Below are 20,306 nucleotides of genomic sequence, written 5' to 3'. Positions count from 1 at the left end.
GGACCTGGAGGTCAAGCCAACCCATGACATCCCGAGATGGGGAGCTGCAAAACCTTGGTCCCAAAAGGCATGTACCTTATATCATTTTACTCAATTATACATATGTCTTTCATTATACATGTGTAGATCTCTATTTCAGCCAATATACATGTAGGCATAAATCCAAGACTTTATCATAAGGATGTAGAGAGAGCTTTCTTTAGTAATGTGAACTACTGTGAATGTGAACGGCACAGAAATAAGACGGTCCTGTCCTCTTGGGCTGCACATCTACCCCATTTAATTATTGATTTTTTTTCCATAGCCTTAGGAAGTAGAAACTATAAACCGTATTTACCACATGGGGCAAAGTCTGCTTTTATAATGCCACTGATAACACTGGGAATTGTGTGTGTGTGTGTTTTTTATTTTTAAGAAATTCATTGCAAAACTGGGAATTACCTGACACATGCTCAATCATGTTTTTTTGTTAAGTAATCAGATGCCATCTTAGACTCAAATAGTTGAAGTTGTTTGAACTAGGATTATTATGAAATTTCCTTTCTGGGACAATAATCCCAATCAGAATTTTGGTGAATTCCACATCTCACTTATCTGCTGTTTACACACCTCAATAAAACAACTCATTGCAGTGTGAGTCACACCGCTGCACTCAGTGACATCAGACAAGGCATGTTATCGGGATAACGCTTTCTTTATCATGATAACAAAGAGAAAATAAATAACACCACATGTGTAACTGTCCAAATTCAACTGAGGTCATCGTACAGCTGAAACTCCGGGGTCGGCATTCTGGGAACAGTTAAGCAATTGAGACTAAAAGAAAGGAAAATAGCTTCATTGCGGTGATGAATCACAGACTGGTCTGTCTGGCCTGTTACACAGGGGTGGACTGGATACGGCTGTTTCAGCTGAGTCAAGGGAGCTGTGAAAATATGCAGGAAGTGACCCTGTTTTTCTCATCCCGTGAAAACTTCATTCCGCTTTCCAACTTGACAGGCAGCATTTATCTTTATTAAAAATAATAATAAATTAAATATTAAAATAAGTACAAAAAAAGTCCAATACAGTTAACTATCATAATAGGAAAAGTCACAATTTAACAGAAAGGCCTAATTTAGCTTGCTTCACTATAAATCAAGCACAAAGCACAATAAGATGTATGAATAAATTTGCAGTGCCATCAAGTGGTTACGACTTGTAATGACCATATTTTATGTCGAGAGAAAGAGTCTGGAATGACACATCATTGACTGAAGCAGCACTAAATCTGCGCTTTATCCCAGTTCCTTCCGGGTAAACCCAACTATTCTTTTCACATTCTGATGAAAAGATCCACACCTTAGATTTGCACACTAAAAGAGACACTATATTAGTGACAAAATGATCAGAATTGCAGTCAGGTCTTAGTTTAATTACTCTGTGATAAAATCATACATTTCCCCAAAAAATATTTATTAGTTTGTAAATAGCATTAACAGCATGTCTCTATAAATAAAGAACATAAAATATAACAATTCTAATACGCATGTGTTCCCAATTTAAATGGGTAAATAAGTTACAGTTACAATACTGATATTTTTCCTCAGATCACCAAGACTAGATTAAAAGTGGAAGTCATTTAACTCGGATGCTTCGCCAGTTGCCGTACTACAGCTGCTGCGACTCTCCTGTAAGCTTCAGCCTGCAAAACAGATATGCATAAGTACTTTAGAAAAATAGTTTATGAATGTTTTTTTCAAATCTGTTATACAAGTAATACATTTGTTACTTGTAATATTCTCTGTAATATTTTGCCAACCAAAGATCCTGAAAGACTTACAATGAATGCCATCATGGAAAACAATGAAAAGCAAGACAGGAGTCCATTATGATCCACTTACTTCTGGGCTATTTGGGGACGACACAACCACAGGCTGTCCTTTGTCTGATGTCTCTCTAATGTTAAGATGAAGAGGAATGTCTCCTGCAGCGAGAACAGAGAAACTGTGTGTCCTCACAGATTGGCTAAATCGAATTTGTATTTGACTTCATATACAAATTCGACTATATAAAAATCTTATTATATTTAATAAATGTCAGTTTTTGATAAATGTGCTTAAATGCTAAACAATGAATCATAAAGTAATATTTTTTTGATGAATGACCTTACCAAGCATCTCAACACCGAGAGTATGAGCCAACTCTTTAGCCCCATCTGAGCCGAAAATGTGTGTTTTATGATTGCATTTGGGACACTGAAAAACACTCATGTTTTGAACCAAACCCAGAACCTGAAAAAACAATTCACATACTTAAATGTATATTTATAAAGCAAATCAAATCAAATAAAAATACTGAAACCAATCAGTCAATGTGACTGTTACATTGCTTCATTGTAATTACTTTACACTATAAATAATTACAAAAGCAAATGCTTTACCGGAACGTTAACCTTTCGGAACATCTCGGCACCTCTTCGTGCATCTAGCAAGGCAATGTCTTGAGGAGTGGACACTATCACAGCACCTAAGAGGTGAAACTGACATAAGTCCGCATAAAGTACACAGAAAGCCTTGTCATTTAATGAGTAAACCTGTCAATTACTACTTACTTAGATTGTGACTTAGAGCAGTAAAAACAGATTTTATAATGAATGTTCTGAATACTAGAAAATGTTAATGCATCCAATTGTCTCCAACCTGATAGAAGAAATGTCAATCAAGCCTTAAAGGGATCGTTCACCCAAAAATGAAATTGTGATGTTTATCTGCTTACCCCCAGTGCATCCAAGATGTAGGTGTCTTAGTTTCTTCAGTAGAACACAAATGAAGATTTTTTTAATTCCAACCATTGCTGTGTGCCAGTCATATGCCAGCCATGTGAATGGGTAACAATTCTGTGAGAGTAAAAAAAAAAGCATGCTTAGACAACATGCACAAAAACCCTGCTGCTCCTGACGACACATTGATGTCTTAAGACACCAACCGATCGGTTTCTGTGAGAAAAAATATTAGTTATTTTTTTTACCTTATATCCAGACGAATCGCATCTAGTGTTCCCTTCCACTATTACTTCCGTCTGGTAAGGTCAAACTGACACAATCATAGAAATATATTATGTAGATGTCTCATTCAGCCAATCGGCACAGGCACTAATGAGAAATATATATATATATATATGATCACACCAGTTTGACCTTACCAGACGAAAGTAATCCAGTAATCTGGATATGAGGTTAAAAAAAAACACAGATCGGTTTGTCTCTTAAGACATCAATGTGTCGTCATGAGCAGCAGGGTTTTTGTGAACGTTGTCTAAGTATGTTTTTTTTACTCTTATAGAGAGTACATTTTTTTTACTCTCATGTTACCCATTCACATGCATTATGACTGGCAGACTGCAACGGTTGAAGCTAAAAATCTTAATTTGTGTTCTAGTGAAAGAAACAAAGACACTACACCTTGGATGCACTGGGGGTAAGGAGATAAACATCACATTTAAAAATTTTGGTTGAACTTTCCCTTTAAATGAGAGTCTGACTCGGAAAAATGTATGGTGCTGTGTTGTGACTGACAGAAGGTAAAATTCTTCTTTCAGACCATAAATCTGCCATTACATTTGTTTATTTACCTGCTATAGGAATGTTCTGAGTAATTGACAGTTGGACGTCTCCAGTTCCAGGTGGCATATCAATCACAAGGTAATCCAGATTCCCCCAGTCTACCTGCAAGGAAAAAACCATTACAGTAGTGACGGAGACAACAGTATTGCGTAAATTTGACACAATTTTGCATGAAAACAATAATTCATGATCTGCCAATGAATGCAAATTGAACGCACATCTATTTGTTCTGGATGAGGACAATGAAAAAAAATAAAAATAAAAATGTATAATTATATATATATATATATATATATATATATATATATATATATATATATATATATATATATATATATATATATAATAATTTTATATAAATTTTTATTTTATAAAAATTAATATATTTTTTTTTTTCATTGTCCTCATGATAAATCCCATTATCAACAGCAATTTCTAAATCACACACCTGTCTAATGAGTTTCTCAATAGCTGACATCACCATCAGACCCCTCCACACAATAGGTGCAACCTCTTCAACTAAAAAGCCCATTGACATGCTGTAGAGGACAGGGAAGCAAACTGTAAGACTCATAGAAAAAATATGACTTATAACAATGTTTTGGGGTCAGTAGGATTTTTTGCTTGTTTGTTTTCAAAATAAATTAATATTTTTATTCAGCATATTTATCAAAAATATGATTCAGCAAGTGACTTTTATTCAGCAAAGACCCATTAAATTGATCAAAAGTGATAGTAAAGATATATTGGGGGGGGGGGGGTATTATTATTTTTATTTCAAATAAATGCTGTTCTTTTGAACGTTTTATTCATTGAAGAATCCTGAAAAGAAGTATCATGATTTCCACAAAAATATTAAGCTGTTCAAACTGTCCAATGGTGATAAGAACGTGACACTGAAGACTGGAGTGATGCTGCTGAAAATTCATGTTTGACATTACAGGAATAAATATATTTTCAAATATATTATGTAAAAAAACTTTCTTTTAAAATTGTAATAGTAGTAATTTGCAATATTATTGTTTTACTATATTGTTTATCAAATAAATTCAGCCATGCTGAGGAAAATATTTGAAAAATATTTTTTTTTTAAATGGTAGTCCATATAAAATAACATTGTCAAACTATTATTTAGAAATGTACTTACCAAGAAATTCCAAAATTTACAAGCGGCCTCATTAAGTTATCTGAAAATAAGGAGGAAAAAAATGATAAAAAAGGCATAATAAACTAATTGACTGACCATTTTTATTATTTTCGTTTACAAAGCAAATATGGCCACAACACTCACTGTCTGTTAATTCAGGGTTTCCTTTTAGGTTCATTAACTTGGGAACTGAAGGGCCGTAGACATCAGCATCTAGAATACCCACTGATTTACTCTACATGCAAAAGTGGCATAAAAGAAGATTTCATTGTAGGCAAAGCATCTGGAATAATTATGTGGATTTAATACAGTGGCTAAGATAGGGTTATCTGGAATTTGTATGTTACCTGATCATTAGCCATTAGTCCAAGAGCAAGATTCACTGTGAAGACATTAAACTAAATGAGTATTTCAGGGAAGTAATGGCAATTATTATTGTTACATCATTGTGAAATGAAAAAACAAAGGCCAATGAATGCAAAGGACAATAGACCTGCTGTTGTGGACTTTCCCACCCCTCCTTTTCCTGATGCAACAACAATGACCTCCTTGACTCCAACTATAGGCTTCTGTTTGGGCAAACCTCGTGCCATGTGCTGCCTCTGTCTCTCATGAAGAGCTCGTTCACCAGCACCTGAAGTCTAAACACAATAAAGTGTGAGAATATGCAACAGCATTACAGTCTAATTTAATGTAGTTGGGATTATGCATCTTTGTTAAAAAAACAACAACAACAAAACGTGCTAACAACAATAATAGTGTGTCACCTTTAATCACAACATAATTCTGAGATGTACTTACCTTGAAACGGAATTCATGAATATTTTGATGTGATGGAACAAATCTGCTAGGCAATAGCGGCGTGCCTATAATATTTGAGGAAATTTTATATATTTGCAAAAGCTTGTTGTAGTTGTCGTGTAATTTAAACATCTTGTAAAGCTTATAAAGATCAGACTATGTCAACAACAAAACAAAGACTACCGGTGTGGTTTCCATGTAAAACTCGTTTCTATCAGTTTAGCACTCGGTTACGATGGAGCGGTAATTTATTTCTTGAAAAGAAAAACTTTAAAACCGCAAATACAGTGAAGTTTTTCAAAATATGTATGGCATGAATTGTCGTGAAGTATCGTCGCTCTGTCTCATGTTGATGACGTATAATGTTTGGCTTTACACGCGGAAACGGAATGCCTGTAACTGTTAGTTCCAGAGTTCATTTCCATAACAAATGAAATAGTGGTTCGCTCAAAAAACATATATTTATATTGTCTCGGAAGTAAATTAGTCACAGTCATCGCAACCGTCATTTGTCGGCTTATTTCGTAGCAATGTCCGAGAGAACAGATAACGGCATGAAAGCGCGAGTGATTCTCCAGCAGTGTCTGAATGCACGACTGCAGGTCAAACCTCCAGATGCTGAGAGTGAAGCTGAATGGGTTGAGGTAGCAGAAAAATATTTTTTATAATAAATCTTAATTAATTCCAAATGATTTTTGTCCACATGATAACCTGCCTAGTGCATTTCTGATTCAGATTAATAGGGGAATGGTTATCTACATCTGCTTTTTCAAAGGTGCAACTGAAGATATAATCCCCAAAATGGGTATGCAATTGCTCCTGCCTCACATTTTGCAATGAAATATACTGCATGCATAAATTCTGAAATAAAAATGTAATATATATGCTAGGCTATTCCATAACAGCTTAATTTACAGCTGTTGTCCCCCTCTCAGTGAACACTCTGCTGAACATGAAGCTTTGTGAGACAGAATCTGGAAAGTATACCTCAGTCCTTGCACTCCCTGGCAGTGTTCTCATAGTACCCCAAGCCACACTTGGAGGAAAGCCAAAGGGAAAAGGGATGCAGTACCATGGCAACATTGGGAAAGATGAAGGCTTGCAACTCTACGACAGCTTTGTGTCTCTCTGTCAAAGTGAGCTCTCAGCCTGCAAGAACAGTGACACGGTTACAAAGGTCAAACATGGAACGTATGGAAACCGACAAGTACTGAAGCTGGATACAAATGGACCTTATACTCATCTAATGGAGTTTTAAGAATGGCTTCTTCACTTGTTTGTAGAATCTTATATGGGCATGATGAAGCTATATGGACTTCAGAAGTACAAAAGATGTTAATGCAGATTTATAGTTCCACTCCTGATTAAAGTGCCAGACATAGCCTTGTGTGTGTGTGTCTGTGTCTGTGTGTCTGTGTTTATGTTATGTTTATGAGTGCTGTGATTTTGTGAGTATGTTAATCACCTTTTTGCCTATATTTCTGGGCTGTAACTATTTTTAAAAAAAAATCTAAACTATAATATCTGTGCCAGTTTTTGTTATTATTAAAATAGAAGTAGTAGTCATATAGTTTAAAATCATTTATTTAAAGTCATATATAAAAATCCAAACTATAACATCCTGTCATCTGTGCCAGTTTTTGTTATTATTAAAATAATAGTAGTCATATAGTTTAAAATGTCATATTGTACCCTTATAGTTTTTGTTATTATTAAAATAGTTTATAATAGTAGTAGTCGTACAGTTTAAAATTATTTTAAATAATATTTAATTTAATGTATTTGTTTTCATAGGATAACGATCTTATACATACACATACATTAATGATATAATAATCAGAATAATGATTTTAAAATGAATTATTCCATAAGAATTGTTACTTGAATTCCATATTAAATTTAAAATAGGCACAAAAAAATGTTAAATATATTAGACCCTCTCAATCTTGAGATATTTTACTCATATCCTAAAAATCAGACAAGCCATAAATCAACCTTGACATTTCTTTATTTACCTGCTATATGAATATTCTAAGTAGGACCTTGCCTGCCGATATGGGGAAAATCATTATAATTCATATTATGTACAATAAAGGAACAACAACGTTGAGTAAATTTAATCGTTTTCTTACTACCGTGAGATGCATGTCCCTCTCCTGTCCAGCAGGTGCCAGTGAAGTGCAGACAATCCCAATACAATCCCAATCCCAACCAACAATTCACACATCCAGCAGAACAGTTGCACTCACCAAACATGAGCTGGAAAGTAATAGGAGCATTGCACTATTTAAAGAGCAAGAGAGTGTCTCATTCAGCGACATGTCAACAAGAACCGGCTGCACGATATTAAATCATGTAAGGATTCAATGTTCATGAACTCTGCGTCTGAAGGCTCTGTCTTTATAGTGTTTTTGCTACTCTAATAATGACTCATTGTCTACATAAAAAAAACTGCTAATGGACGGCAGACCGAAGGAGCTTTCCTTACAAAGACAAGACACATCTGCTTTAAGACATCGAAAAACATGTAAGGTAAACGAGGAGGCTGAATGCCTTTCCCAACCTTCTAATGGGACTTCTAACGAGGCAAATAAAAGTATACCCGAGCAGGGAAGACACTTCAGTTCTCCCTGCAGAGATGATCATGTGCCCGTTTATACTTTGGTCTTGGTGCTTGTGCTCTCTGTATGTACACGCTTTTACAAGATCAATGAGCCTCCACATGTATGGTAAGCATTCGATCTGTAGAATTGTTATAACCTTAAGTACCAGTGCACGATCGATAACTATTATGGTCCATTATTGCAGTTGGGATGAGACTCATTTCGGAAAAATGGGAAGCTATTACATTAATCGCACCTTTTTCTTTGATGTCCATCCACCCCTTGGAAAGGTATAGATTTCATTGCATATTGACCCCTGTTGCTCCACAATAATCTGAATTGTTTTGTGTAGTTTGTGACTCAAAAGGATGCATCTACACTCCTCACGCAGATGCTGATCGGCCTTGCTGGGTACCTGACAGGATATGATGGCACCTTTCCTTTCATAAAACCAGGGGACAAATACGAGCAGCACAACTACTGGGGAATGAGAGCGGTAAACCTTAAATTGTTTCCCATTTAATGGCATGCAGATTTTTAAAACGCATCTAAATTATTTTAAATTGTAAATGTCAGTACAATATCTGGACCAAAAATGGATGCACCTCTTAATGATGATGAATGTTTTTTTTAAAGAGGTGCATACATTTTTGGTCGACATCTTGTATTGACAATGTAAGAGTCTAGAACTCTGTCAAGTCTCCTCCAGGACATCCCCAAAGACTTTCAATGTATTTAAGGTCTGAACTCAGAGGTGCTAATTCATGTGTGGAAATTCTTCTTTTCCCCTCCCATCCATTCTTTCATAATCTGAGCCTGATGAATCTTGACATCCTGGAATATGGCCATGATGTGTCTTCCTACATGCTTGTTTAAGAAATAAAAAGCTACACACTCCATCAGTTATGGTTAGAAGATTTTTTGCCAAACACATAACATGCTAGAAACATAATAATCACGGCAATAATGACCCAATCATATAACATTTAAGCTGATTATGTTTGTAAGAAAACATAATAAATATGTATAGCTATATATGGAAATTGCAATAGAGTATGCATTAGTATTGCAGTTTATATACAATATAATTTAATCAGATTTCTTTATATAAGAAAAATATATATAAAATATAAAGTTAGTAAAACGTATATACTGTAATTTTAGAAAAAATATTGTAGTATAGCTTATTTATGTACACGACTTACTAAATCTAGATGTAATTTATCTTTTTTGTTTTTATTTAACCATGCAAATCTCAATCGTTCTTTTAGTTTAAGCTCTAATACTTGTGATTTAATTCCTTTGCATATAGTTCTGTGCAGCTCTTGGTTCCTGTCTTCCTCCTTTTGCCTTTCTCATTGTCCTGGAGCTGTCACATTCTACACCAGCGGCGCTAATCGCAGCCTCTCTTCTGATTTTTGGTGAGTGTGGTGGTGATCATTAAAACAGAGCTCAGCTCTATTAAATGATGATAATCAAAAGAATAACTGGTCTGTTTTACAACAGACACTGGCTGCATCACCCTATCTCAGTACATTCTCCTGGATCCCATTCTAATGTTTTTCATCATGGGCTCTGTTCTGTGCACGGTCAGATTCAACACACAGAGACTCAGGTAGAGGAGGAATCTCCCTATGTATCTTTATTTTTTGAGTTTGTGCGCTGAATATATCAGGAATGCAAATGGTCTCTCTTGTCTTCAGGTCTTTCAGCTTCTCCTGGTGGCTCTGGCTGCTTCTGACAGGGGTCTGCCTCTCTGGTTCTCTGGGAGTGAAGTTTGTGGGGCTGTTTGTTATCCTCTTGGTGGGAATCAACACAGCATTTGATCTGTGGAGGCTACTTGGGGACCTCAGCTTGTCTCTGGTATAAATTAGAACTTTTTCACGATTGAAAAGTTTCAAACATATTTAAAAGTTTGGGGTCGGAAAGATATCTTTTGATTTCTTATTCTTACCAAGGCTCAATTTATTTAATCAAAATGATAGTAATATTGTGAAATATTATGACAATTTAAAACAATGATTCTCTAGTTTAATACATTTCAAAATGTAATTTATTTCTGTGATGGCAAAGCTGAATTTTCACCATCATTACTGTGTCTTCACGTTACTTCAATATCCCATGATCCTTCAGAAATCATTCTAATATGCTGATTTTCTTCTCCACAATCATTTATTGTAACTTTTGAAAACAGTTGTGCTGTTTAATATATATGTGGAAACCGTGATACATTTTCAGAATTCAATGAATAATAGAAAGTTCAAAAGAACAACATTTATCTAGGCTTTACTCTCATTTTTGATCAATTTAATGCATCCTTGTATAAAAGTATTAACTTATTTTTAAAAATCACACTTTTTTTATGGTAATGTATTCTGAAAATTGTTTCTTGTTTTTCCACTAGGTGGATTTTGGGAAGCACTTACTTGCTCGAGTTTTCGGGTTGATAATGCTTCCAATGTTTCTGTACACTACAATATTTGCCATCCACTTCATTGTCTTAAACAGAAGGTATGCTTGTACCAATATTGATATTCAGTTCTATTCTTAAAGCAGTTAGTAATTAATACAATTAAATATAATTTTAACAGGCTTTTTTTTTCCATACACAGTGGTCCTGGGGACGGTTTCTTTAGCTCTGCTTTCCAGTCTCGCTTGATTGGAAACAATCTACACAACGCCTCCATGCCTGAGTGTTAGCACAAATTAAAAGCTTAATATTTGACATTTTTACTGCTTTTGTTTCTTTTATTACTTCATTATTTGTTCCTCCTTCCACACAGATCTGGCATATGGCTCTGTTATAACAGTAAAGAATCTGCGGATTGCAGGAGGATATCTGCACTCTCACTGGCACCTTTACCCAGAGGGGGTTGGAGCTCATCAGCAGCAGGTCAGTTCACTACCCTCTTTTATGCCCTGTTTACAGCTGGTATTAAGATGGTTTTGGTTAATCAGATCACAAGTGGACTGGTCTAATTACAGGTGAAACGAACAGTGTTTAAAACATTTTGAGCTTGTGGACTTTTGGCCACTTACAAAGGGAGTCGAAAACGCATTTGACCGGATCGCTTTCGTAGTGTAAATGCTCATGTGGTCGAATGCGTTCGAACAGCCACAAAAGACTGCCTACTCTCCACCTACTGACTTAATGTGTAAGCATTAAGGGAAATGCACTAGGATGGGGTTTAAACTTTGTCGAATGAAGACCTAAGTTTGGCTTGAAGATGAAAAACATATCAAGCACAATGTTCTCTCACCATGATTTCTAACATGCACTCACTGTGTTCGGCATGGTCCTGTGACTATCAGAGCAGAAATGAAAGTTGATGCTCTCTGTATGTTTTTCCGCCATCTCTAGGTGCATACATACATAAATTAACAAGCTTATATTGTTCATTAGATCGCTACATTATATATACACATAAATGTATATACCGCCCAGGGTATATGGAAATCAAAGAAATCAGGAGGGATTGAAAGTGGACAAAAGCATTGGATTAAAACACCAGAGGCCAGATTTACTAACAACTTGCACAAGTGCAAATCCTCTTTTGGTGTGAAAACTTCTGTGAGGGTTCACTAAAGACGCGCAGTGAAAAATTTGCGCTGAAAAGGTGTGGGCTGTTACTTTTGTGGCCAACCTTTCAGATGCAACATTTATCAGAGGAGAGTATTTAAAGGGGCATGAAACCCCAAAACACTTTTTTTGAGATGTAAACAGATATGTATAGGCTGCACATCATTGAAAACACTAAGGGTACTCATTAATTATATTTATATGTGAAAATAGTTATTTTTGCATTTTTCAGAGCGATTTCTGTCTTCCGGTTTGAAAAGCTTAGTCGGAGCAACGTCACAAATGCTGACGTCGGCGCGGCCTTTTCGGCCCAAGTATGGGCTGCTGGGCACATGCTGACGTCGACCGCTCCGAGCGATTCTCGATATATATTCATGACATTAAGCTCATTCAGTCCAATCCCTGCGCTGTAGTATGCATACAAGATAATTTAGTTAATATGCATGAGACAGTCACTTCTATCAGGCTCGTCTTCCATCAGTATTGTAGAGATATGGTGGGGAAGTTTTGGAAGCAGCGTGCAGAAAATTTACGGAGGAAAGCTAGGCGTTGTGCTGATACGAAGTAACGTAAAGGGTGCCGAGCGAGCTGTAACCGGCGCCGTCTGTGGAAGCCTTTGCTACAAAGGCTCGGTAAAGTAAAATTCACCTGAGGAATCGCACGCCGAACCTGCAAGCGTTGACTATCTATGTCAGGAGTGCAAAATAACCAATCTGTAGACTAATGAACAAAAGCCACGTCCTCTCCGTTTTATTTGTCGTCACAGCCATGCACGTAACCGCATGTGTTCGGGCTCTTAGTGAAACAGTGTGCTGCATATTTGGACAAATATAGATTTAGCTGCCGAGTGATAGACAGCGCGGATCGTCACGGCAACCCAGCGCGTGTCGCTCTGCTTCAGATGCGCGGTCGAGACTATGAAGCCTCAAACCCCTTCGCTTTTACCCCGATCTAGAATTACACATCTCTATCACATCGCATGTTGGGTGGTTCACGTTCTCTTATCACGTCGGCGCGTTGTTCATCTTGCCAAACAGCGTGCATATTTGGACAAATATAGTTTTATCACGTTTGCAAAATATTTCGTCATGCAGAATAACATTTATTTTCATTTCTCACTAAATTATGCTGGTTTGAAGAGCTGCATGATTAGCAATCTCTGCTGCACGCCACTCATAGCTCTCTCATTCGCTGTACTCATCCCTCATTTAATCTCACTGTGGTAAACAATGCCAACGTGAACCAAGAACATGTCTCAGAACCGTTGTAACTGCTGCTATTGGTATCGCTATCTTAATGCACCTACTGACACTCCTCTATTTATGCAAACTTTCCCTCTTTCCACACAATACCATCCCACCTTTTCACAGTCGACCACTCCCCTTTTAACAAGCTTTTTCAAATCGAAGGTGTGAAAAAACACCGCTGCAGCAGGGGGGTTTCATGACCCTTTAAAGCTGCAGTCCGTAACTTTTTGCACTCTAGTGGTTAATAAACAGAACTGCATGCATGTTGCATAAGAACATTACAGCCGAGCTACTTCTCTCTGCTTATGTCTATGGCGGATCACGCAGGGGACTGTGTTCCTCCGCAGCAGTACCTACCAGTCTGGCCTGAAATAGTCCCAATATAAATACTTATTTTAAGTGTACCATAATGATTCAGGGTAAGACAAAAACAGGGTTTGGAAAATGGATTCATGTTGTACATTCTCATTATATAATTTTTGTAAATCTTGAACACAAAAAAAGTTACGGACAGCAGCTTTAAATGAATCATGCAATGTGAATTACTAAGGTTTGTGCTCGACAATTTACTGATGTTTGCGCCATTATTGACTCCCTCCAAAAAAGCATGTTTTAAACCAGATGCTAACTGGTCGATTGTGTTGGTCATTATGGAAATGATCGGGCTGCGTCTGTGTTCTTTAATTTGCACGTCGTCAGTAGATTACACGCAGAATCTGTTTTTTGTTTTTTTGTGGAATTGTAGTCTCATGCTAATTTGCCCTGTTTAGTCAATCCAGCCCCAGTTGTAAACGGTTATTACCGTATATATATCCAATCAACAAAAATACATCTTAATACCAAGTGTAAACAAGGCCCTACTCTTACCAAACCCAAACAGCTAGACAACATTATCTGGAAGATTTCCAGATGAAAATCTTACCTTTTTCTCATCTTGGTTAATAATTTCTAATTGCAGGGTCAGTAAGATTTGTATTCATTATATTGTATACAACATAAGAGGTGATAGACATTTTAATGTTACAAAATATTTTTTATTTCAAATCAATACTATTAACCAGCACAACTATTTTCAACAGTGATGCTAATGATAAAAAATGTTTCTTGAGCACCAAGCCATTATATAAGAATGATTTCTGGAGGATCATGTGACTAATGGCTGCTGATAATTGTTCTTTGCCATTACATGAATAAATTACATTTTAAAATATATTATAATCGAAAACATTTATTATATTAAAAATAAAATAATTGTATTATATTTCACAATATTATGGTCAAATTCATGCAGCCTTTGTGAGCATATAAGACTTCTTTCAAGCTCTTTTAGACCTTTATTCTCTAAGGTGGTGTGTAACAATAAATAATCTGTAAATCTATTTTGCATCTTATTCCATGTAGGTTACAGCCTATTTGCATAAAGATTATAACAACCTATGGTTGGTCAAGAGACCTGACAACTCTGATGGTGAGTTCTTTTACATGTTTGCACTACTTTACTATTCTATATCGACACTGCACAAGATTCAATAACTCTTGTTCTCTTCTAAGATCTCACAGGGTCACCAGAGCTGGTCCGGCATGGTGACATCATTAGACTGGAACACAAAGAGTAAGCATCAAGGTTTTTTTATATTCGAAAGTAAAAGTGATAATAATAGTTACAGTGCATACCTGATTCTCCTCATCAGAACTACAAGGAATCTTCACAGTCATTTCCATGAAGCTCCACTGACCAAAAAACACCTGCAGGTCACAGGATACGGCATTGTGAGTACTAATAGAAGTTACAGTTCATGTACGGCAGGTTTTGGCATTGCAAAAGAGTGATGATGTATTTTTTATGGCGAATTCGAAGTTATAGCATCATCCCTCGACAAAAACACAATATGATTTTTCCATTGGCTTTTGAATTATTGGATAAAATAAGCTCTTTGATCAACAAAAGTTTATTGCACACTGTTCATCATGATAATGTTCACAAATGAACACAACTGTTATGAATTTAGAAACCTAAATTCAATTGGCGGCAGTAAAAAACCTTAACGTAAGCTATATATGAACTACACCAAGGTCGCACGACTTCAGTCACACTAAGCTTCCCACAACTTTCAGTTTTTTGTGTTTGTTTGTTTTATTCCCTGAAAGTTGGAGAGAGAATAATTTGCAAGAGCATTATTATGATCGCAATGAGGCTGTTTAGTGTAATGACGTTTGATGTCCCTGACAACCTCTAGTGCCATTTTGCCATTTATTAGAAGGTAAAAGATTATTACTGATAGACAGGTGCTGGTCATATTAGAATATCATAAGAGAGTAGATTTATTTCACTAATTCCTTTCAAAAAGTGAAACTTGTATATTATATTCATTCATTACACAGAGACTAATATATTTCAAAAGTTTGTTTCTTTTAATTTTGATGATTATAATTGACAACTAAGGAAAATCCCAAATTCAGTTTCTCAGAAAATTTGAATATTGTGAAACGGTTCAAATTTGAAGACACCTGGTGCCACACTCTAATCGGCTAGTTAACTCAAAACACCTGCAAAGACCTTTAAAGGGTTAGTTCACCCAAAAATTAAATTGATGTCATTAATGACTCACCCTAATGTTGTTCCACACCTGTAAGACCTCCGTTCATCTTTGGAACACAGTTAAATATATTTTATATTAAGTCCGAGAGCGTATCCAAGTGTATGCACACTTTACTGTCCATGTCCAGAAAGCTAATAAAAACATCATCAAAGTAGTCCATATGTGACATCAGTGGGTTAATTAGAATCTCTTGAAGCATCGAAAATACATTTTGGCCCCAAAATAACAAAAACTACGACTTTATTCAGCATTGTCTTCTCTTCCGCTTTTTTTTTAAAACCTCAAAATATTCAAACGGTCATGAAGCAGCGTATTGATTCATGATTTGAATCGCCAATGTCACATGATTTCAGCAGTTTGACACACGATCCGATTCATGATGAATCACGAATCATGAATTTAGTTCGATCCAAACAAAAATCGTAGCATCATCTAACTTAATTTCTTTTAATTTCAGAATGGAAGCGGAGATATGAATGACTTGTGGCAGGTGGAGGTGTGTGGAGGGAGGAAGGGAGATCCGGTGAAGGTGCTGCGTAGTAAAGTTCGCTTTCTCCATCGCTCCACGGGTTGCGTGCTCTGCTCCTCTGGAAAAACCCTTCCTAAGTGGTGAGAGTGTTTGTTCAGAAAAGATCTCCGATATGGGGTGCGTTTCATAGAAGCATCTTTAGCCAACTGTGGTTGCAAGTTCTATTTTTGGCGTTTCCAGAAACCATAGTTCCAAAGAACATTTGCAAACACAATCGCAAACTTACATGGTTGGAACCAAACATGGCATGCCACACAGGTTCTGAAAAGTGAAGCCAAAGTGTCTCAGTCGCCCCCAGGTGGCTGGATGCAGTGTAGGTCATAAACCCCGCCCTCTCCATGAAATGTAATGGGACATAGACAATCTAAACAATAAAATTAGACTTCACATATATTTTTCCAAAGATGGTAATTTTAGGCAGTTTGTATCACTGATGTTAGTTCAAGTGTTCATTCTTTAAATAAGTTTGGTTATAGTTAGTTATTTGATGCTATAAAATAAGGGGTGTGACGTTATGACAGCTGAGATTGACAGCTTCTCTGTGCGAAGTAGTCACTGAGGCACCAATAGACCTTTTTTAGGAACTTCTACATTTCCTTAACTTTTTATTTCACAAAAGGTGCAGTGGCATGTGATTGATTAGTTTAGACCAGAGCAGTCTATGGGTGGGAGTGTGGGCCGTACCTTGATGTTGTGCTCACTACTGTGCAGACTCGAGACTCAAGATGTCAGTGCCATATTTGGAAACTTGCAGCTTCATTTACTACAATAAAAGAGTAGTATGTTTTTTTTATGTCTCTGGTTGGAACTACACCTCTCAAGCTTTAATTAGAAGCATAGTTTTTTTTTTTGTTAAATGACATGTGGATTTATATACATCATGCTCTTGGGTGCAATAAGCAAGCTAACATTCAGTACAAAAGCAGTGAAAACTGCGTGAGTCATCTTAACAACAGTCCTATATCACTGAACCAGTGTGGACCGTGTAAGACCAAGTTACTCTGGTTTCAGGAAACCGTCGTGACTAGTTGATTTGTTTTTTCCAGCGATGCATCGAACTATGGTAGTTAATCAGCGAGTTATATTTTTGTGCAGGAAATAGTCAGTAGTGCATAACATATCACAGAAAGATATTTTTTTAAACTGCATTTACTTTCAACAGGGGATGGGAACAAGTGGAGGTCACATGTAGCCCGTATGTCAAAGAGACCCCCAACTCGCAGTGGAACATTGAAGATCACATCAACCCTAAAAGTATGTCCATATTGTTACATTTTAATAATATAGTTAGAAATGTCCAACTGGATAGTTTTTCTCTGCTATTTGTGCAATGTTTTTGTGTTTCTGTAGTGCCCAATATCAGTCTTTCAGTGCTCAAACCCACTTTTCTGGAGATCCTCTGGGAGTCTCATATTGTGATGATCAGGGTAAGATTTTCATATGGGAGTGATTTATGGAATAATTTATATGGATTAAGTTTATTAATACTTGTTTTGTATTTTGTTTAGGGAAACAGTGGTTTGAAGCCCAAAGACAATGAGGTAAACTCTAAGCCCTGGCACTGGCCCATCAACTATCAGGTATGTTGTGTAAAATCTGATAGACAAGCTGCGTTTTGCGTAGCAGTGTTATTTTAGTATTATTCACATGCTAATAAGGTATTTATTAATATTTTGAATTAGCTTTAATTTACATTTAATTATTTATTTATTTTAAGTTTGATTTTTAATACATTTGTTCTTTATATTTAGCTTTAAAGTGCCCCTATTATGCGTTTTTAAAAATTTAATGCAGTGTGTAATAGCTGTTTGTGAATTTTCAAAGACTGTCTCCCAAAAAAAAGAAAAATTAAAAATTATTGCCAAAATTAGTCAGTAATTCCAGTCTTACTTCCGGCCCAAACCTACATATGTTTGTAACAAATTTGCAGAATGCCAGCCTTTAGTTTTCATCGGTCTCCGCACGAACAATGTCTACCTTGACCTGCCCTCAAATTATTATAGTTTTAGCTAGGGCCTGTAAAAAGCATGCGCTTGCAAAGACCCTGACTCAAATTGATATGGTTAAAAACAACGGCATACTTATTGTTCATATCACTGTGTATAATACAAGTGCTGGGGAAGCTTCTGAAGCTGAAATAATAATATTAAGGTCTAACGTGCGCTGTAAGTGGTAGATCATTCACAGCAGTCTGAAAAGGATGGGTTTAGAGATGCTGAATCCTCAAACAAACCGTTTTCAGACTCTTTGAGAAAAGATGTCACAACAATGTATTTTATGAGAAAATGTATGGGTTTTAAATGTTTTTTGTGTTTTACCTTGGATGCATGTAAACCTATTGTAGTAGACCTCCAAAACATAATTGGGAGCCTTTAAAATAGCATTATAGGGGCACTTTAAGCTTTATTAATTTTGGTACTTTTTTACAGCATTTCTATTTTGTTAGCCGTATTTCTGTGAACAAAAGCAGTTTAAATTAGTTTTAGTACCTTAACAGTACTATTTTCAAGATCCACATCTGTGTACTATTTCATCATTATTCATAATAGGGTTTGAGGTTTTCTGGAGTGAATGAGACGGAGTACCGTGTTTATCTCCTCGGGAACCCTGTAAGTGTCCTTTTTCATGCCCTCTGTTTGCTAAGAGCTTTTGTTCTGCCATTGCCAAAACATCATATTTCATCCTCAGGTCATCTGGTGGCTGAACCTATTGAGTCTGGCTCTATTTGTTGTCATGCTGGCAGTGGCTTCTTTAGCTGTACAGAGAGGAGTGGAGATGGAAGGAATGAGGAAGGGTAAGTAGCACCTCAGATTGTGCAGAACATAGCCAGTCCGAAGTCTAAAACAGCCAATGTTTTCTTTCAGTACATTGTCACACTCTCATGGAAGGTGGTGGGATGCTACTTTTGGGCTGGCTGTTACACTACCTCCCGTTCTACATCATGGGTCGCATACTGTACTACCACCATTACTTTCCTGCCATGCTGTTCAGCAGTATGCTCACAGGTACAAAGGCAAACCAGATCTGAAATCTGCTGATATTCTTATCAAACTGTCATATGGACTGAAGATGAATAATTTGCCCTATCTAAATTATATAAAACCTACTTCAGTCTTTAAAATGTTTTGGTCAGCAATAATTGTTAGCACAACATTATTACAGTTAACACGCTTAATGATCTTCTTTATTTAAGGTATTACTCTGGACGTCTTCCTTCAGAATTTTCAACTTCTCTTTAGTTCATCCATATCCCGTTATCTTCTGAGGGGAGGTCAATCTATACTCTTGTTAGGGTTCATCTACAGGTAAAGCTGTAATATTTAAATGTATTTGTCACATTTTGCTAGCTTTGTTTAAAAAAAAAAAACTCTTTACAAAATGTCCCATCAGGAATGAACAAATTTCATCTGTATTATTTCCAAAATTGTGCATTGTATAAATATTCGATGTATTATGTTTGGGTCAAAAATTCAGTACGTTTCTAATAGTGATCTCATTCTGTTGTTTCTCTTGTTTCAGCTTTTACCTATTTCACCCTCTCTCCTATGGCATGAGGGGTCCGCTAGCACATGACCCTGCCTCCTCCATGGCCGGCCTCAGGTGGATGGAATCCTGGGAATTTTAGACAATATTTCTAATAAATTTTAGACCATTTTAATTCTGTTCCATTTTAGACCCTTTATCCTGGGGCTTAAAATGTTTTAACAATTTTAGTTGTTACATGTTGACTGCCACGAGATCAGCCGTTGTTATGCTGTGATAACTTTTTAGAATAGCATTTCAAAGTTACAGTATTTTACAGTTATGAATTTTTGATAATGTCTAACTGCTGTTGTGGATCTAAATAAACTGACAGAAGTAATAAAGTGCCTTTATAGATTTAAAGGTGCTGTATAATGTATTCACTTTCTTGACTGTGTTTTTTACATATTCATTTGTTACATAATTGTTCTCCATTTAAGAAGAAATTTACAAATTATTGTATTCAAAAACAGGTGACATTTGATATGGATCACAATATTATATTTCTAAGCCATCCAAGTTGTGTTTAATTGTTTGATTAAATACTACAAAATTTCAATTGGATTCATGTTGGGAGTTTGGCTATGTGGTTCTAAAATAATAATGTTATTTGCAAGATTTTTTGCTGTTTGCTTTCATTATTGTCTTGCTGTAATTGTTAAAAAGGATAGTT

At 36.2% G+C, this 20,306-nt stretch overlaps 3 protein-coding genes across 4 annotated transcripts; 2 read left to right on the top strand and 1 right to left on the bottom strand.

The window, feature by feature from the left end:
* Positions 1 to 1,434: 1,434 nt before the first annotated feature.
* nubpl (nucleotide binding protein-like) lies at positions 1,435 to 5,684 on the bottom strand. The gene is made up of 11 exons (XM_067455278.1): positions 5,553 to 5,684; positions 5,245 to 5,392; positions 5,099 to 5,133; positions 4,896 to 4,986; positions 4,752 to 4,791; positions 4,053 to 4,143; positions 3,613 to 3,706; positions 2,423 to 2,508; positions 2,153 to 2,273; positions 1,884 to 1,966; positions 1,435 to 1,684 (listed from the first exon to the last, which is right to left on the bottom strand). The coding sequence occupies exons 1-11, from the start codon at positions 5,682 to 5,684 to the stop codon at positions 1,622 to 1,624; spliced, it is 984 nt and encodes a 327-aa protein (XP_067311379.1). The 3' UTR covers positions 1,435 to 1,621.
* On the top strand, positions 3,619 to 6,934 carry dtd2 (D-aminoacyl-tRNA deacylase 2). Of its 2 annotated transcripts, XM_067455276.1 has the most exons (4): positions 3,619 to 3,682; positions 6,081 to 6,196; positions 6,288 to 6,357; positions 6,488 to 6,934. In XM_067455276.1, the coding sequence occupies exons 2-4, from the start codon at positions 6,083 to 6,085 to the stop codon at positions 6,808 to 6,810; spliced, it is 507 nt and encodes a 168-aa protein (XP_067311377.1). In that variant the 5' UTR covers positions 3,619 to 3,682; positions 6,081 to 6,082; the 3' UTR covers positions 6,811 to 6,934. The 2 variants fall into 2 exon arrangements, with proteins under 2 accessions (XP_067311377.1, XP_067311376.1); XM_067455275.1 differs by lacking the exon at positions 3,619 to 3,682 and having other exon boundaries at positions 6,063 to 6,196.
* An 824-nt stretch (positions 6,935 to 7,758) lies between these two features.
* Positions 7,759 to 20,249, top strand: pomt2 (protein-O-mannosyltransferase 2). Its single transcript, XM_067455277.1, has 21 exons — positions 7,759 to 8,281; positions 8,361 to 8,445; positions 8,547 to 8,651; positions 9,468 to 9,576; positions 9,662 to 9,770; positions 9,859 to 10,018; positions 10,560 to 10,666; positions 10,768 to 10,850; positions 10,939 to 11,048; positions 14,384 to 14,450; positions 14,534 to 14,594; positions 14,674 to 14,752; positions 16,040 to 16,191; positions 17,274 to 17,365; positions 17,462 to 17,538; positions 17,620 to 17,691; positions 18,661 to 18,720; positions 18,800 to 18,905; positions 18,976 to 19,116; positions 19,305 to 19,416; positions 19,631 to 20,249. Exons 1-21 carry the CDS (start codon positions 8,010 to 8,012, stop codon positions 19,734 to 19,736), a joined length of 2,265 nt encoding a protein of 754 aa, XP_067311378.1. The 5' UTR covers positions 7,759 to 8,009; the 3' UTR covers positions 19,737 to 20,249.
* Positions 20,250 to 20,306: the final 57 nt, after the last annotated feature.

This window comes from Pseudorasbora parva, chromosome 10 (assembly GCF_024679245.1).
Source record: "Pseudorasbora parva isolate DD20220531a chromosome 10, ASM2467924v1, whole genome shotgun sequence".
Classification (NCBI taxonomy): domain Eukaryota; kingdom Metazoa; phylum Chordata; class Actinopteri; order Cypriniformes; family Gobionidae; genus Pseudorasbora; species Pseudorasbora parva.
Note: the sequence above shows the minus strand (reverse complement) of the source record. Positions and strands in the feature narration are given on the sequence as shown.

What these genes read in the sequence shown, in the direction of transcription:
- nubpl (XM_067455278.1), bottom strand. Translation starts at nt 5,684, where the DNA reads ATGTTTAAATTACACGACAACTACAACAAGCTTTTGCAAATATATAAA. An exon ending in GACTAATGGCTAATGATCAG is followed by an intron (nt 4,987 to 5,098) that starts GTAACATACAAA and finishes TTTTGCATGTAG; the next exon opens with AGTAAATCAGTGGGTATTCT. An exon ending in TCAGAACATTCCTATAGCAG is followed by an intron (nt 2,509 to 3,612) that starts GTAAATAAACAA and finishes TTCACCTCTTAG; the next exon opens with GTGCTGTGATAGTGTCCACT.
- dtd2 (XM_067455276.1), top strand. Translation starts at nt 6,083, where the DNA reads ATGTCCGAGAGAACAGATAACGGCATGAAAGCGCGAGTGATTCTCCAG. An exon ending in GTGAAGCTGAATGGGTTGAG is followed by an intron (nt 6,197 to 6,287) that starts GTAGCAGAAAAA and finishes TTTCTGATTCAG; the next exon opens with ATTAATAGGGGAATGGTTAT. An exon ending in AGATATAATCCCCAAAATGG is followed by an intron (nt 6,358 to 6,487) that starts GTATGCAATTGC and finishes TCCCCCTCTCAG; the next exon opens with TGAACACTCTGCTGAACATG.
- pomt2 (XM_067455277.1), top strand. Translation starts at nt 8,010, where the DNA reads ATGGACGGCAGACCGAAGGAGCTTTCCTTACAAAGACAAGACACATCT. An exon ending in ACTACTGGGGAATGAGAGCG is followed by an intron (nt 8,652 to 9,467) that starts GTAAACCTTAAA and finishes CTTTGCATATAG; the next exon opens with TTCTGTGCAGCTCTTGGTTC. An exon ending in ATTAGACTGGAACACAAAGA is followed by an intron (nt 14,595 to 14,673) that starts GTAAGCATCAAG and finishes TCTCCTCATCAG; the next exon opens with AACTACAAGGAATCTTCACA.